Source organism: Penicillium angulare (genome assembly GCF_028827245.1).
Source record: "Penicillium angulare strain IBT 27051 chromosome Unknown utg000002l_segment0_segment0, whole genome shotgun sequence".
Lineage (NCBI taxonomy): Eukaryota > Fungi > Ascomycota > Eurotiomycetes > Eurotiales > Aspergillaceae > Penicillium > Penicillium angulare.
In genome coordinates, this window is record NW_026623161.1 from 1,393,509 (window position 1) to 1,412,286 (window position 18,778).

Consider the following 18,778-nt stretch of genomic DNA (forward strand, 5'->3'; position numbering starts at 1 on the left):
TTTTGCAGGAGAAAAAAGACCCATAGGAAAAGAAAAAAGAAAGAAAAAAGAGATAAAAGAGATAAAAGAAGAAAAAAGTACTAGTAAAAGTTCATCTCGCCAAGATTCCCGGTCGTACATAACGATAACATATTATCCAGATCAACGGGATGCATATTCAGTTCCGAAGATCTAACGATTACCTTTTCTCTATTTCCATGTCCAACCATGTACTCCGTACGTGTGGACTAAGGACCAAATTTTGCGTCGCTAGTGGACGTTCAGGACCGTTGAGCCAAGCACCCGTTATGGGTCTGGGAGTCTGTGCGCCCATATGACCAGTCGTGAATGGTGCAAGAAAGCCCACCTAGGCATTCATCTGCCGATCCAGGATTTGGAAAGGTACCGTGGACATGGAGCCGAGGATCTCCGAATTAAACTAGAGCTCTTGCGACTATGCCATCTTTGTGCAGGATAACTAGCGGTAGCTTTAGGGCAGGGCCATTGGACTGGGTCGGGTCGAGGGGAGAAGGTGTAGGGGGCGGAGAAATAATAGCGAATAACGGGTATGACATACCAACGGCTGTAGAGCGGGTCCACAGGGGCCAAAGCAACGGCGTAAGGTTTTCTAACGGGGAGGGGGGGCAAGCTTGGATACTGTCTGTAGTAGGAGGGAGAGGGGGGGGAGGGGAAGTTTTCGCACTTTTTTCATTTCAGTCTTCATGATAATAATAATTGGCACTCTGTATACTGTATACTCAGCTAAAGACTCAATTTTCCATCCCTATTTTTTAAACTCCTAATAATATGTATACAACAGACAAAAACAACGGATGTTGATCCCTGCCGAAGGATTCCACGCCCCGATAAGCTTAGGATGAGGACTTGCCACGCCCCGGAATCTTGTCCTTATTCTTGTTTCTTGTTTTTCAGGTTCTTTTAATTTCCATTATCCCCCTCGCTACATACTCAGTTCCCGCTTTTCTGGCATGGCTAACCTGACACATAACTCGCTAGTGCACGCGGCCGGGAAAGGCAACCGCCACCAGCCAGAACAGATTAAATAGACATCGGGACTTGATTCGAACTCCTACGTCACTGCTCTTGATAAAAACAAATGACAAGCAATGCGATGTGATGCCCTCGGGATTTGACTTGAACTGTGGCAGCACGATCTCGCCATTTATGCCCCCGTAGCCCGATCTCGATCTAAAGCTTAAGCGGTGCACAGAACATGAAGTGCAAGCCGCAGTGAGGTCTATTTCGGAGGCTGTACTTAGAGGGGAAATAAGCACCGAGCTGAGATGCTGATGTATGATGAATGGTGAGAAAGAGAGGGGTGATACCGAGTCATTATGGATGATAATCATCCGACATAGTTATGGCTAACCGGTTTTTGATCATTATTGTTTAAGAATAAAATAAAATTAGGAGGGGAAAAAGTGAGCAATTATGAGATTGACGGTTTTTAATTCGAGATCGGGACTGGTGGGCCTTAGAATTCATCCTGATAACCTTGGATTAGATGATGCCGAGAGTGACGTCGCAAGGGATGAACTACACCAATAACCCGGATAGGTAGGCGAATAGATGTATACTGTGTGAGAATCAGTGTACAAGTAATAACAGATTAAGGGATGAGATCTATTTATCATTTTACGGTGCGGCACTGCCCGAGATCCAGCAAGGGAGAAGGCGTTGAGACCATGGAACAAGATCCAACTATTGGATCTATGCAGTAGACAGGGTTGTTCAAGCGTTTATTAACAATTATGATAATAATAATTAGTGTACTCCCAGAATGAATCCAGATCTGATTGTACATGTACCACCAACGCGGCCATTTGCATGGGCAAGTCGATCCACTTACGATTTCAAGAGGAGGGGAATGGTGTGTGACAGTGGCTTTTCTCCACACGCCCATTCCTCAGATCGGAACACAAGCGACATTCCATTCCCCCCAGTCGATTACTGCCCTGCATCTGATCGTATGAGGCTTTTTCTGCTTGATTTGTTTTCTGTTCTTCTGTTCTTTTTCTAGCCCCTTTCGCAGGATCAGGATTCTACAATCTGATCTTATGTATTCTCCCGAAAAACCCTGTTGATCGGGTTGACATCATGGCACGTATGTACATGTATACTTGTCTTCCGACCTGAATTAATAGCTTGAAGCTGCGCCCAGGGGTCTGAACACAACTAAATACCCCTACAATGAATGGATCCGAGGCTGACAAATTGCGATTTGAAGCTTTGGACTGCCAGCACCGTAGATCCGCCATGTGACACGACTTAAGCAACATTGTATCATGATGTTCGATGAGTAGGTACTGTAAATGGAGAGGGATATACTAATGGATAATGTAATAGTATTGGTAGCATGTAGTAATAACTTGAGTAAAGTAGGTACATATAGTTTAAGTTGTAGTAGTATATATAGTAGAGTTTAAGTTCAAGTTAGTTCTGTGCTCCCCAGTTCTGTGTGTTGTCTCGGTCGTTTCTGCCACTTATAGCCGTCCAGGTAATTAAAGGCTGAGACAAGATTAACTTGTGGGATGATCGAGATGGAAAAGGGGAAGACAGGCTGATTGCGCACCGAACCCGGGGTGACCTCGATTGGAGCCGGCAGTTGTACCCGTACCCATGTGTTCCTGAGCGGGGTTGTACGGGGAATAGCTGCATGGAGTATGTGAAGTCTTCAAGGGAGGTGTTAATTAATATTTCAGAATAAGATCGGATGAGTAGAGCACACTCTATGCTATTAATTAGGTAGCTAGAGTACTAAGTAGAACGGCTGATTCATTTCTCAGGATAAACTCGAGGGATGCATGAATAAGAAGCTAATTAAGTGGTTAATAATAAATCAGTAATAATCAGAATCATGATTATTTCTATTCTTCTCCAACCCCTGTCTCCACCCCGATATCCAGCAGTGATAGGTATGATCCCACCACTCCACCTGCGCCGATCCGCAGTTCGTGTATGGTAATTTGCCTCTCAGTAAAACGGGGTCATGACCGATCTGGGTAATTTATGTACGATAGTTTACGATTTGTGAGGAAATGATTATCAAGTCTGAGCGAATAATATATTAATATCATTATTACAAAATATTCCCTATTAATATATTGTATTAATATCTTATTTACTGTATGTATCTGAATGCAATCTTGATCCATCTCGATCCACTTGATTCCTCCGATGAGCGAGACGGTTGGTGAATATTCCGATCTTTATTATTTTTATATTTATATTATTTCTTATTTATTCATATTTTATATTTTAATTCTAGTCTTTATGATAATTATATTTTAATTCCTCCCCATTCTTCTGCCATTCCACTCCAGGCCCGAAAGGACGTAGCCTCGATCCCCGGGGGGATTTTGGGGATTTGCACTTTTCTGATTTGATTTGGGATTTTAGCAGTATTTTATTATTTGATTTGAATTTAAATTTATTAATCATTTATTCCTATTTATTATTTTATTATTTTTATTTAAATCCATATTTGATTTTATTATTATTATTATTTTATTTACTCTCTAGGTCAATCTTCCCCCCCCTCTCCTTCCTAGTCTTCCTATTATTACTTAACTATATATCGATCGCTGGATCGAAAATCTGACTTTTATTTAACTAAATCCTCCCACCCCCATTCCCACCTCGTGCTCATATTTGGATTGACATTCCCTGTGAATTTATATCCAAATTCCCTCCCACGCGACGCAATTCGACCCATCCCACCCCTTGCGTTCACACTTTGGCCCCTCCCCTCCAAGATCGATCTCGACATTCTCTCTATTTTCCTATTCTATTCTATTTGATTTCTCTCTCCTGGACCAACATTCATCAATTTATATTATCTTGATACTGACGCCTTACACCTTACACCTTACTCTCTCTCGTTGAGTGGGTGCCTCCGCGTTCCCGGGAACCAGATAAAACCTAAATACTGCCTATACTTCCCGATCGCATCGGACTTATCTCGCTGAACACCGCCACCCATTTCAACTTCAATCTTGGTTCACCAGACTTGGTTTTTCCCCATCCGATCTTGCCGTCGAACCTGCTCGATTTCCGCCGTTTTAGTTCTTTGAGAGAACAGAAGCTACTAGTCTTTTATCCCCGAGAAACTGTTATTTCGGCCGGTTCTCTGCCTTATTTATTTGCCCTTGCCCACCACCACCACCACCCCCGGTACCTGGTCGCAATTCTACTGGTGAAGAACAAAACAACACAAATCGACAATTCAGATCTCAGATCTCAGATCGCAAAGAGCAAAATAAATCCACGGATCGCAATTTGAATATCGGTGGAATCAATTCGATCACAGATACTGTGCTCCACCCTTTCGCACACCACCACCACACCACTCCCGTTGTTGATGAGGTCAGGAATCCAAGCGTGACACTTTTCCCCTTCGTTTTTCTCTCTCTTTCTCCTCCCCACCTCACAGTTGCGTGATGGGGTCTTTGGAAGCCGCCCCTAGGCACAGGTTGGTTTGGCTTCTTATGTCCACCTACTAGTGACTCAATGCTGACGGAACTCTTTCCTCTTTTACAGAGACCCTTTACCTGCCATCGGTTTCTTAGGCAAGGACGGTTCAGGGTATACACCCAACCACTCATCGATCGCGTCTCCCTCCCCTCTCCTATCTCCCAACAACATGTACGCCGGACAACAGTTACCTTATTCCTACGCGCCGCCTGCCACCAATGCTCCCCCTCAACCCGGATACATTTCACCACCAGAGTCGCGTCGAGTGTTGGAGGAAGAAAAGGACAAGGCTGCCTCAAGACAGTCGCTCCCATCTATACACGAAGCCCTGGGAAAAGATCCTCACCTCCCATACCCAGCACCTACCTCCGCACCACCTCAACAACCCGGCCATGCTGCGCCGCCATCACACCTCATCGGCCGACCAGGCGCAGAGGGTCCCGCCGGTCCTCCCAATCCATTCTCCAACGGCCCAGCTTCAGGATCGCTGATGCGAGAACCAACATACCCTCACCAATCTCAGCTTCAGACGGATCCATCGCGCAACAGCCTCGTCTCGGTCAATACACAAGAATCCCGAAACGCGTCGCTTCACTCCCTCAGCACCGGCAAATCGCCCACCCAGAGCGCCAAAACCGGTATCACATCAGTCTCTGGGTCACAAAATTCCGCCTACGATTACAGTGCGCCTCCATCTGCTGGGAGCGTGGCTTCTCCAAATGGCTACAGTCATTTTCCTCCTAATTATTCCTTTTCGCAACCGAGTGGCCCGTCATACCCTCCCACGTCTTACGATAATCGCCCATACATGGGAGCGCCACGTGTGGAAGAAGTCAAAGGTGGATTTGTGGGTCGTCCCATGCCTGGTCAACCTCACAGTGACTCGGTGAAACGACATCTAGAAGTCTACGATGTGGAGACATCTTTGAATGAGGTATGGATCATCTTTCCTTTTTTTTATTTTATTTAAAATTGCCTGTTTCAATTTTTGAAGATATATTTTTTATCTTCGGGGTCTATTGTGTGTGGTTTTTTTGTGTTCCATGCTCGTGTTTATTTTGCCGCTGGTGGGGGGAAACAGATGATGGGAGATTGTCATCTGTCGATCCATTCGGCGAGAATTTGTGGCGCTAGTGAATGGGTGGGCTGACAATTTGCCAAATTTGAATAGATCGTCGAGATGAGCACACGAACATTGGAATTTTCACGGCACTACGCTGCCCGGGCTCATCAAACACAACGGTCTGGACCGGTCATGGGCTCATTGCCCTCGCTCAACGAAGTGGAGGACATTCTCCATATGCAGCGTCGGAACCAAGATGCTTTGATACGGATACGGACGGCCGTGGTGAACCAGGAACAGGCACTAGCAGAAATGGCCCAACGAAAGGCCTACAAGCCCGAGGACGAACACATGGCTGGAGGATTGTACCAAGAAGACTTCAAAGGTACGGGTGGGTTCGCTGGAGCGGACTCAAAGAAACGGCGTGGAGTAAGTTTTTCCTATTTTGAAGATTATTTCCCTTCTTTACCCTTATTTCCTTGATTTTTGTGATTTTGCTTCTATTTTTTCCTCTGGAATCCCAATTTTTGGGCTCCATTTTACCCGTTTATCCCCTCCCCGTCATATTCCCCTGTCAGTGCGGTTTAATCCGTGCCCATGGTTCTCCACTTGCCCTGTCATTGAATCTGAGTGGCTAATAATATTCTTCGTTTGAATAGAAAGCGGCCCCTCCTGGTCGTTGCCACAGTTGTAACCGAGCCGAAACACCAGAATGGCGTCGGGGTCCAGATGGTGCCCGAACGCTGTGTAACGCATGTGGTTTGCACTACGCCAAGCTGACACGCAAAATGGGCGCCAACAAGGCGGCAACCCTGGGATCGAATCTGAAGCCCAAGTCGATCCTTGATTCCGCCTCTCCAACCAGTCATTAAGCTTAACTTCTTAACTTTTTCTCATGTGGCGTTGGAACAAAGGTGGGAAATAGAAACGGGAGGCAAAAAAAAAGGCGTTGAGCGGCTACTTTTTTCACCTTGATTTGATTTGTTCTGGAATTCTTCTATTATTTCTCCTCTTTTATTCCTTTTCTCTTTTTTTTGGTTCATTCCTCCTTCCCCTTTGGATCTGTTATTTTTCGTTGGTTTTCGGGGATCTCATGAAGCATACTTTGATTTTTCTATTGCCCGGCATATTTTGATCTTTGCCTCTTCCTCCATCTCTATCCTTGTCACCCCCCCCACCCACTTCTCTCCCGATGTTATTTTGTCTTGCTTCACCTTTGCGTGGACCTTCTTAATCGGTGCTCTGCTCTTATATAATACCCTCGCAGCGTTCAAGGAGCTTGGCTTCCATCAAAGCATAGATTACCCTCGTTTTTGGATATCGGATTCTTAAGGCTTATGTTTCTCTGATCTGTCAAGACTGTTCTGATCTGTTACTGTTGCTGTTTGCTTCTGTTTTATGTGGTCTATACCCAGCATTTTCGTGTGTTTTTTGAGCTCTCTTTATCATCATTGCTGCGTGTCTGAGTATGTCCCTGTGATGTGTGTATGATCTTGATCTTGATTCCTAGCATCTTCCACGGTCTATATTGAATGAACGTCGCTGAACTCTTTTTGAATTGATTTGTTTTCTTTTACCAAAATGTTAGTTCAAATAGCACTGTTATATACGACTGATTCTTCTTCGCACTTCTGATCCGATTCATTATACATACCCGTCACTCTGATTACACTGGAACTTACTTGCGGGTGGCGACTATAGTAAGAAAACCATCATCCCCATAAAACTCAACTCATATTAATTAGACCAGAACAAAAAATCAATTCATCATGCCGAGTTCCGCGATCAGAATCTAAACTTGTATACTGTACAGAGATAATCGCCACGCGAAGAATACCATGTAGTCATAGTTCCTTCGGCCGAACAACATCATCGGCAACCTCCGAGCTTCAAAATCCGGTTCGACCCAAAGATTCACTTAACCGAACCAAAAATAACCATCTAGAAGAATCTAGTACCTACTACCTAGTAGATACTACATCTACATCTACATAATACGTTCTCCTACCCTGGACTTTAACAACTCATACGACACGTGGGGTGGGAAAAAGGATAAAAGGCATCTGATATCATTATTCTTGTCCGTAGTTTGACTCGGGGCACATAGTGAGTTAAGTTAGTGGCGAAGGAGCGAAGGAAGGCAAGGCCAAGACCGGAATCCGTGGTCGTGGCTCAAGTTGTGGTCAGTTCTAACACAAAAAATGCGCTATAGAGTGTACCGGGGTGATGGGTGAACTAGTTAATATATACGTATGTTTTAGATGAATGGTTCGTTAGAGAGATCGGGTTCAGATCCAGATCACAGATCGAGATCGGGATCTAGATCGGCTATCGGGGATGATGCGATGGCGTTTTTTAAGTACAAAGTACAATGAACACTATATTGGATAATTTCAAGTTTGTTGATAGAGAAGAATGAACTTAGATTAAATAATTAATCAATATAGTATAGTGTATAGTATAAGTGAATTGATAATTATACATGCATTAGATGATATTAGACTCGCATTAAGTCTGATCATCTGAGAGGACGCACATGCACTCCATAGAGAAAAAGGTAGATTTGTACTCCGTACATGTACACAACATAACACAACACACGCTACGTGTCCATTCTGATCGCGCTATACATTATTTGAGCCAATCTCGAATAGAGACCCTTTATCTCCACACATACATGAAAATATCCCAAAAAATCAAGTTAACCAAGTTAATCAAATTCAAATCCAAATCCAAATCCCAATCCCGTTTACGGATAAGTTCCACTCATTCAAGTTCCCATCAGACTAACCTGAGTCCATACCTAGTTCAGTAGGGAGTCCCATCCAGTCCAGCGACTCAAGTCTCAAATCTCGAATTTCAATCTCAAATCAAATCTCAAAATCTGATTCAAAACGGAAAAATAAGCCCCCTCCACCGCGAATCAACTCCGCGTCCATCTCCGCGGGTCCATCGGGATTTGTCATGCCCCATGCCCCATGCCCCGTTATATTGTAGGCTTACAGGCGGGGCTTGACAGCCCGCTCGGTGGCGGACTATATGCACAACGATGGGGTAAGGTTGCTCGAGGGATCTGACCGATAAAGGAGTAGGAAGTATACTTTGGACAGGAGTGTAACCTAACTTATTGAGTAGGATAAGGACATGGGATACCCCTGTTCGGCGGGGGGGGGGGGGGGGGTCCGATCGACATGCCCACATGTAGGTATGAATCTGATTCATGTTTAAATTTTACGTAGATGCAGGCGGCGATCGGGGGTACATGACATGACAGATGGATAAGCGCTGCAAGCGTACGGAGAACCCCGAAACAATAATGTAAGTATAATTGGCACTTGAGGTAGTGTACATGTACATACATATCCAAGATACTTTGTACAGGAGCCACCATGTCATTATGTATCCATCGATTAAATCGCCATTTTAGGAAGCACGAAAACAAATTCAAATTCAAGACTAGAATTTTGGAACCCAATAATAGATACAAGATCTCTTTTCCATCCCAGAGCAAAAGCGAGAGCGAAGAGTGAACCCCTTGCCTACGCTATGATCGACAGGATTTTCATTTTCAACGACTAGGAATTGGAAATGGAAAGAACGGTGTACCTAATTGTCCCCAGAACTCGGTAAAGGATGCGCTAGTGAAGACGCGATCGATCAATGCAAGATCGATCAAGTATTTGAAATTATCTACGCTAACCTGAAGGATGCGAGGCTATCCTAATCGGTATGGTGGATACCTGTTCAAGTTCAGTTCCACAGGCATGTTCCATACACACGAATTTAAATTTTCTGTCATGGTCGTCTTTCATTATTGTTTGGGTTTGGTCTACTTTACCATCTGTGTGGTTCGTCCGTGCCGTTGCGGTGATCTATTGATCGATTTGGGGTAATGGTGTTGATTGAGTTCCAACTATCGGGGATACAGCGTTTTTGTATATTACCCGACCGAGGATTTAGGTAGATATAGACATGTAGATAGGCTCTGCGATAAACATTCCAAATATGAAGGGGAAAAGAAAGGAAAAGAAGCAAATAAAAGATCGATCTATACCTTGTTTAAGGCCCTTATCTCAGTTGTACAGCGACGCCAGCATGGCCTAAAAGGGAAGAACAAAGACTTAATCTAGCAAACGCCTGCTTAGGCAATAGAAGAAGGATTCATGTGCAGATCCACAGAGTACAACATGTCTCGGGTACTCTGTACAAGTCATGTTTTAACAGTACAAAGACAAAACAAGATATGAATTTACTCATTATTTCTTCCCAAAAACAAAGACCAATTTAGTCTTGAATTTACTTTTTCCTGACAAATCTTGCCATGTGCTCCTACCTAAGATGATCTCTTAGCCTTAACCTTTTCCAGACAGATCCATGGATTGGACCAAAACTTACCCTAATCGCGGGACCTCAAACCCAGATTTTGGAAGAAATCCATAATCGAAGTTGGCGCGGAAATAAGTGCTATAATCACGGAGTAGGCTTCACTTTTCGTTACGTTCCTATTCTTGATTATTTGTAGATACATGATTGGAAATTCAAATAGTGGACTTTCCTATCAATGGGCCTGACGTAGTGTATCGGGAATCGACGAGATCCTTCCGAGCCGCGATCTCCGTCGTTTCCGTGGCTCTGGCAATATAGCGTGGGGCAAGGTGTGAAAACGCACAATGAGCGTTAAGAGGAAATAATAGCCAGAATGAAGAGAGAAATGATAGGATCAGAAAGAAGTGTCGGGATGACTATTGTTGTTGATCTGGGGTCGATCGGATTCCTCGATGGTAATTGACGCCACGTTCGCACTTCAGGATCATGATATCCGTGCATTTTGGTGATGGCGTATATAGACTTTCATTTGTGTTTATAGGTGGCTCTAGTACTCATGTAGCGTAATCCTGTTGTATACGACCAATTTGATTAGCGCGCTGCCTGCGAAACAGAAGTACACCGAAAATGCGACCATTCAACAAAAAGTCAACAAAAGCGATCGGTATACCAAAATAAACAACAACGACAGACGAATCAACTAGGGAGTATAGTCTCCGACTCTACCAAAGAACAACATAAGGTGAAAAAGACTAAGTGGGACCAAGTGGCGAAGAAGCGGGCCTGCTACGGCACGTCACGAGTCAACTCTGCGCGTCTGTACAAGCTAACGTCGTGTAGTACATCTCGATGGTCGGCTAATATGGACTGAAAAGATTGCCGAGAGACTAAAATGCCATCAACTTCACAACTTTCACCTTTCATTTCACTCATTCATCCCCCCTAACATGAAAAAGGAAAGAGGGGCGTGAAAGAGTATCAGTTTGGAAGTACGGATCGGCCATGCGGCACACAAGCCTCGGGATCCGTGCCTATTACAGACCCTATCTGGAACTAGAGGGGTCGATTGGAGTAAGTAAGTTGGTTCGCGCGATCGTCCCAAGATTTCTATTATAGATCGTACGTCAAATTACCAGGTTCATCCTTGTTCGTGGTGAGATCTCAGGCCCACCATACAACCCCTTTTCGAGGCTGAGTATGTACCTATACGTATTTATTATAGGTCAATACGTTAAGGCTCCGAAAAGTCGGTCAAAATCTTTCATTTATCTTTATCAAGCATGAACTAAAATATCTCTAAAACAGTAACGTTTTAAAAATCAAATCCTAAAATGAAATTATCGATCATCCGAACCTTGTAGTCTTTCTCCAACTCTGTGATCCGTACACGCGGGATATCAAACGAAATGAAGATTGCAAGGGCTAAACTCCGTAGATCAATATTTTAATCGGGCTCTCGGGCCTCACATCAAACCACTCTGGGGGCGAATCGACATTCGAGGGCCGTGCGACCATGCAGTGGATCTCAAAGTTTTGTTCTGTGGACGTTCTTCTGGTCTTCTCTGCGTTAATAGTTCGCTTTTAATTCGCGAATACAGTTTAGCTGAGAATAATCTTGGAAAACCCCACTCAATGTACTTCGTAATTACCCTAACTATCTTTGTTCCCAAATGTGCCCCATACTCCCTATTGGGAACTACACGGGACGATTTGGGTACTTGCGCTCGTGCCTCGTGAAGAAACAGACGATCCTCTCCACCGGATCTACCCGTTCAATTTACCCAAACCACAGTCTGTAACCAGCTAAGACAAAGGCGTTACTAGTTCATGTTGAATAAAATGAATTTCCTAATATCCTTCCCCATGTATTCCGTGTGTTATATGTTATATTCGTATAGGACCCATAAGAACCATTAAATGAGGCATGTGTGTAGGTCACTAGAATAAAATTGCTTCGTATTCGCCTAACATTATACGCCCCTTATTTTTCCTGCATTGTAACCATACCACTGCGCGGCACTGACTCGACCTAGCCATCCTAGTTCAGATCGTGGACACCGTACCCGCATACAAGAATATAATTGGTTTTTTCGGCAGACAAGCGGGGGAACCATTGAAATCATTAGGGGGTCGGGACAGTTCGCTTACATTCAACGGTGATTCAACGACGAATCTCCGAGGCAAGATGGGTTCCCAGAACGTGACTTAGTGGCGGCTGAGGACCATGGGTCGAACAGAAACTGGGCAAAAGTCTATCTGAAAGCTAGCAGGACAGGTCCAATCGAGTGGGCTAGTGGCGCGGCGGTGGAGATGAAATCGATTTGCCGGGATCCTAGGTCGGACTATTGATTTGATTTTCCCTTTTGCGAGGCTTGGACTTGCAATCCACAGTGCGGACGGTTAAAGCATCGAGGGTGGACTGCCGCTAATGTGGGTTTGCCTCGCTGCCTTTTTTTTCTTCCATGTCTAGTTGACTTTATTTTATTTTATTTTCCTATATTTTGCTTTGTTTTTCTTTCCTGTTATGGAGTAGATGCCGTTACGCTGGTAGCGTACATGTATGAGACTACTGGAAACCGTCGTCTTTCAAGGTTGTATCGATCGTTATTTTGGGTGCGCGATTAATATTGTTAATTTCATCATAATTTCTTGAATCATCTAAATGAGCTAGTAACCCAAGACTACGGTGTATATGCAATAGTAAATGCAAGATAGCATCCTGTTTCCAACTCATGCCCCAAGGCTCCAGGTTCCGAGATCGAGCCAAGCCTTGCTATGTACTGTATTCTTCCTCCCCGACTAAAGTAGATTGAGCAATACTCATTCGTAAACCTCTACGGAGTACAGTTCCGTATGGGGTACTGCAAAGAGTGTTCTCATGGCATGCATCGTGCATGAAAGTATCCCGCGCGACCGTGATCGCCCATCTACAGTACACTGCCCTACAAAGGGTATATTCATTTTTTGATCGAATATTTTAGTTTACGTTTACGGAGCAAGTACACCGCATGTACTCTGTACAAATCCCGATGTGTCTCTGATTGGTATCCTGGTCGGGATTTGATCTTCGCGGTGCATCAATCTAGTCAATCGTTACTCCATCTAGGACTCCGCTGGCTGACGTGGGATCTTAGATCGGTTCCTAACAAACCCACGCGCAGGATGCAGGCAGTGCTGCATAGCGGTGTGAGTTCAGGTATGTTAAATATTTGTGAATGGTTGGTTTTCGACCATTTTCGACTAAATTAACACGTTTACATTATTTGGAATCAAATTCGAATTTTCTTCTTACTTTTTCTTTTTCTTTCTTTAACAGCCTCGTACTTATGTCCGATTGTGCAGTAGTCTATTTATTCCACACTAAAAATGGGCTTTCCTGGCCACGTCACTAGTGCCATCGCGATCGGGATTTCTGCGAGTCAAGGCGCCCGAATCTAGCGATGGCTGCAGATATTCCATGCAACCTTGATGAGAAGATAATGAAGAAAAAAAAATGAATGAATCAATAAATTACAATAAATTAAAAATCTTACTCTTCTTGGCTCGGTCCGTTTACCATCGGTTTATTATCCTCTTTCACCCTGAGAAGCCTGAAAATAGGGTACATACCAGAATTGTCCAGCCTCAGCTTCAATTCAACTACACACTAAAACCATCTCGGCACTTTCAGTTGATATAAGATTGAACTCCGAGCTTCCTCAGCCACTCCGTAATGGATCCTACTACCGATCCACTCAATAAGGGTTCTCAAGACGATGGGTATAAGATCCGACCACTCAATCATACTAGGCCCACCTTCTAGCAACACCCACTAGCCCCCTTTGTCTCATTGTTCCCATCGCATGGCCCCAAAAAAGCAAAGAAGCGCAACAGAACTCCAATGGTGTGCGGGGTCTCTTCTTTAAAACTATTGAATCGGGCTCCATCGGGTGCCATGGAAATAAATAGCGGTGGAAGGCAAGTCGTGCGCGAACCCCACGCGAGATCTCGATCGGCATCGGTTTTCCGATCTGCATGGATTGGGTGTTTCTGCACACGCCCAACCCGGCAAATAGTCCTGTCGTACATCATCCGGGTATTTAGAACGTCCTTTTAATTTATTATAATATGATTTTTTTTCTCTGTATTCTATTCCGTATCAAATATCTTCCTAATTAGTGATAATTAAGGGCCTTGAGAAACCGTTTTGGTGTGCCCCCGTTAGGAAGACCAAGACCAAGACAAATCCCAAGACCGAAGACCCAAGCCCCGTCTTTGGTTGCAGTTGAACTGCATTAGTTCGTCCGAGATTTGCACTCCGTAGTGGAGAACGCTTGACAAATTGAGATTGGGATTGATTGAGATATGGATCCGTTCCGGCCGGAGATGGCTGAAGTATAACTGTGTGCTATTGAATCCATGATGTTTAATATATAAATAATATATGAATTTATGGAACTTATGCTCTAAGCACTCTCTGTGTTAGATTAGTTAGATTAGAATATATTAATTCCTCGGCTTGAAAATGACTAATCTGCAATATCGAGATGGGATTCTTTCGGCCCCGTCGGATCCGAATTTTGTTGCTTTTGAATCCATGGGTTTGTCTCAAAGCCACGTTGTTCTCGCGTGGCGCTGGAACCGCCCGAGGACCGATCTTGGGTCCAATCGTGGTGGATTAATATACATTACTCCGTGGATGACTTCATATTTTGAATGAGGCTTTTATGTAGGTGCCTTGGTAGGGAAAGTTACGGAATACAGTGGATGGTATTACTTTCGTCTTGAATGTTTAATACGTAGCTCATATTTCACTCCATCATTCAAGTTCCACTCTATTAGTATGCCAGACTCCGATTAGAACCGAGAGCCTTGCCAAGGCTTACTACGCCTGGGCAGTAGTTAAGGTTGAGTGATCTCATGTACGGAGCAACATCGTGACTATATTCATACGAGGTAGCGATGGAAGAACCTGGAATGCCCCTATACACTGTAACACTCGAGGCTATTCACATCATGTTGTTACCAATCCACAAAACTATCGCCAGAAGGCTTTAGCCACCGAGTTAATATAATCGATGCCCTCCTTGCGCCATGTATCAGCCTCCATATGACTGGTCGTATTGGCGTTGAGAAAGAGGTCCACGGGCTTTTCTTTCGCATAGGCAGTCCAATGCACCGATTTGTTGACCACCCCCGAGTTAGGATTTAGATCATGAATAAAAGAGGCCCACATACTTGTCATCATCGAGCTAAGATCGTAGTACGACCGCGGAACTCCGGCGAACGGTTTCCCGTAATGGTACCCAAGTCCGTCGATATTGTTAAACACAAAAGAAACTTCCTCGAAATGTGTTGCTCCACTTATTACCGGAGTATCGGCTGAATGGACATTAAACCGATAGCAATACGCCGGTGTTGAGGTTTCCGTCCACGCCTCACACTGTCGACGCCGGTTCGCATGCATAGTGAAATCACCTGCAAAGGCACTAGTCCGTCGCCACTCATAACCCATGGAAGGAACTCGCTCATCGCCGAGAAATTCCGGGATGCCCAACGAAGGGTCATCGGGATACAACTGCAGAATTTCCTCCGCGACAGACGGTGGAGTTTGGAAATCGAATCCGCCATCTAGTCACCGACCGACCAGATATCATTCACATCGTTAGCCATTGATTACCCATGTAGAACCGAAAAGAGGTAGACATTTGTTTGAATCCAAGATACCACATACTGGTTAAATATTCATACCACTGTTCCGTAGTATTTATCCCCGTAGGACCAAATGCAGTCCCCTCATCTGTGTTACTACCAGCAAGAATCGGAACCTTAACAAATTCATGCTTGTTCAACTGGATACTGCCCCAGTTCCGAATCAAATCGCCGTCCAGCACGGGCGAGAAATTATACTCCGAGGACCCGTCAGTCCCATTCAGAACAGCGTTCAAATTATCAAAGGGCACTTCACGTAGACATTGCATTGTATCCACCTCGTTGCTGCAGTTCACGGCAGAGACAAGCTCATCATAGGTTGATTGGAATGTAGTGTAGATTTCTGGACTGGCTGCGATAGAGCCGCCAGATTCCATTATTCCAGCCCGGAAGAGCTTGTCGTCTCGTCCTCCGTACGCTGTGAGATGGTAGCCCACTGACATGGCCCCTGCGGACTCGCCCCATATCGTCACTTTGGTAGGATCGCCGCCAAAAGCTGCGATATTCTCCTGGACCCATTGTAGGGCTAATCTCTGATCACGTAGGCCAAGGTTTGTATTTCCACTGCCCCAGACCTGACTTGAACTAATCCAGCCCCAGGCTGAGAGCCTGTAGTTAAGTGTGACAGCGATGAAAGGTTTTCCTGATTTCAAGGGGTAGATCATGAGCGATGAACCTGACTAACTTCTACAATTATCAGTGACGGGAATACAATATCAACATACCAATTTGTTCTGCATTGTCCACGATTCTCGACATATTATACCGCTGATCAGCTCCGGATCCCTCATAGAATCCACCTCCATGAATCCAGACTGCAACAGGAAGCTTGGAATTCCCCGTAACAGATGAGCTACGGATGACATTGATGGTGAGACAAGCCTCGGACTGGGGATACCAGATCGAGTCGGTCTGCAGCATGCAGTGTTAGAAGTATAATCGTAACCGGACAAAATTAAAACACCCACTCCATAGCCAACACAAATATCCGAGAATTCTTTCGCATCGCGTGTGCCGTCCCAGCTCTTATTCAACGATCGCGGCACCGTAAACCGCAGATCACCAACCGGCTGCTGGGCATAAGGCATTCCCAAGAAGTAATCCTGGTCATAATGTACATTGCGTGTACCCGCATAAGTTCCATTGAGAATCTTCACAGTAGGGGCTGACTTTGAGGCAGGAGCTGCATGGGCTATCGCGCATACAGCAAGAAAGCCGATCGGAAAAGTGAGCATCATCGGAGATTTCCTACCAGACAGATATCAAGTGTGTCTCACAGATTCCAGAGATTCTCGGAGTCAGGGATCATTCGAGACCCTTGCGATGCGATGCGGGGAGCAGATTTATATGTGCTTCACCCGGGGCCTTCAGGCTAATTGCTCTGCAAAAGGCCACGCCGAATATGTGCCTGATCAGCGTTCATTTGGGTGAGAATGCTATATTGCCGCTGTATGTTGACTTAGCGGACGGAAATGAGCCGACTAAGGTTTCGTCAATTGGCCATTTCGGGACAGACGGATGTTAAATGCGGGGATCAGGGCTGGGGAAGAAGCGGGGAGCGGCGTATAAGCCCAATCAAGTTGAATAAGTATAGATTGATTAGTGGATTTATAAGCGGAGAATTCATGGACATTGATCTTGGAAGGGTCAGATTCGCGGGGAATTGGCCCTTTCCGTGCTAGAGTCTTCAGAATGTTGGTTGCTCCCGAGGTTTATCCGGGGGAAGACGAGGGAAAGAGAGAGACCTATTTGGGTTACGATCTTCACTGATTCATAACTAATTGAAAGACCGAGGCTTAAACTTGGAATAATATGGGATGTTTATTCGCAATTCTAAGCAAATATCAAATGATGGCCCTGGAATGAGCTGTTTTTACTTGGACAATTGAGGTATACAACACATCGTAGGCATTGCTTGCGAGCCAACAAAAGTGAACTACTGATGGAATACTTTCTCATACTAGGTTAGTATTTAAATGTGAGATTCTTGTTAATCAATTTTGCGTCTTAAACCATTAACCGTTTTTGGTTTGGTGGCTTGGTTTCTAAACGAAGCAACCAAAGAAACTTCCAACTTCCAACTTCCAACTTACCAAAACATTCACATTTGCAAGAGTCGTTATTCCAAGCTCCGATACTGCATCAGGAGTATAAAGCTTCGGAATAATGACATTGAAACAGCGGAATATCGAGTCACCACCTGGCTGTGCTCAAGTTGGTAGACTTAATTTAATCTTAACCCCCCCAAAAGCTCAACCAAAAGAATATAACCCACCCATACTATTACTATGTATGATCAATTTGAGCCAACAATTCTCAAAGCACCAAGAATCTCAACCTCAACCTCAAATTCAAGGCTAAACTATTCCATCTCTCTCTCCTCTCCAACAGGCCTCCTACAAGAATCCGCCAACCCAGTAACCTTCCACTCCCCATGAATTTTATGCAAAATAAACAACTCAACCCCAACATGATCAACAACCTCATTAACCTTCGCCCGAAAAGGCGCCCAGACAGCCGCTAAATTCGATCCCTCCTGTACCTTGATCTCAGGGTCCCAAATCCGTTCATGAATATCACCCTGCAGTGCTGTCATGTATTCGATGAAAAACCCAATGGTGCAGAACCGAAGAGGTGTAGGATATGGCGGGGAGAGAGACATGCCACCTGCACTGATACAGTGCTTTTCAAATTCGTGGCGGCATTTGCTGTTTAGGGCTGAGAGGAAGCCGTGTGTTACTGCTAGGATAGAGTCGATTTCAATTGAAGGGGGTGGGAAGGTAGAGCTTGAGGTTTGTATGGCCCAGCACATGGTTCCGAGTCCAAGGTTGGGGTTTAGTTCAGGTTCAGGTTATTGTTGGACAGATTTAGCTGTGGGGTGTACGGGTTTGACTTGTAGGGATCGAGGAGCTTGAGGTCAGAGATTAGAGAGAATGAGATAAGGAGAATAGAATTTACTGGTGATATATGGCAGGACAAGTCATTTATTTCTTTGATTCCAAACATTTCTCGAAGATTGCAATTATGGTTCATTTTCTGTTTTGGGTTTTTGGTGATTATTGCTTGAATAGGAATTTTGGAAATGCTTCATCTAAGAATATCTTGGATAACCTTTGATCAGGAGATGGCGCTGTAACCGTTACAATATCCCCTGGTAAATTGCATGTTGTATAACCCTGTCGCATCCTAATCAGGGTCAGATCTGACTCTTTGTAGGACAGTTAA

General features: G+C 44.6%; 3 protein-coding genes across 3 annotated transcripts; 1 reads left to right on the plus strand and 2 right to left on the minus strand.

Moving 5' to 3' along the window:
• Positions 1-4,439: 4,439 nt before the first annotated feature.
• On the plus strand, positions 4,440-6,408 carry nsdD (GATA-type sexual development transcription factor NsdD; the record flags this gene model as incomplete). Its single annotated transcript, XM_056918198.1, has 4 exons — positions 4,440-4,471; positions 4,540-5,407; positions 5,645-5,965; positions 6,196-6,408. The coding sequence occupies 4 exons, from the start codon at positions 4,440-4,442 to the stop codon at positions 6,406-6,408; spliced, it is 1,434 nt and encodes a 477-aa protein (XP_056783809.1).
• An 8,471-nt stretch (positions 6,409-14,879) lies between these two features.
• On the minus strand, positions 14,880-16,791 carry N7478_001985 (uncharacterized protein; the record flags this gene model as incomplete). The annotated part of the gene is made up of 4 exons (XM_056918199.1): positions 14,880-15,472; positions 15,522-16,154; positions 16,279-16,465; positions 16,522-16,791. The coding sequence occupies 4 exons, from the start codon at positions 16,789-16,791 to the stop codon at positions 14,880-14,882; spliced, it is 1,683 nt and encodes a 560-aa protein (XP_056783810.1).
• Positions 16,792-17,915: 1,124 nt separating this feature from the next.
• Positions 17,916-18,365, minus strand: N7478_001986 (uncharacterized protein; the record flags this gene model as incomplete). The annotated part of the gene is made up of 1 exon (XM_056918200.1): positions 17,916-18,365. One exon carries the CDS (start codon positions 18,363-18,365, stop codon positions 17,916-17,918), a length of 450 nt encoding a protein of 149 aa, XP_056783811.1.
• Positions 18,366-18,778: the final 413 nt, after the last annotated feature.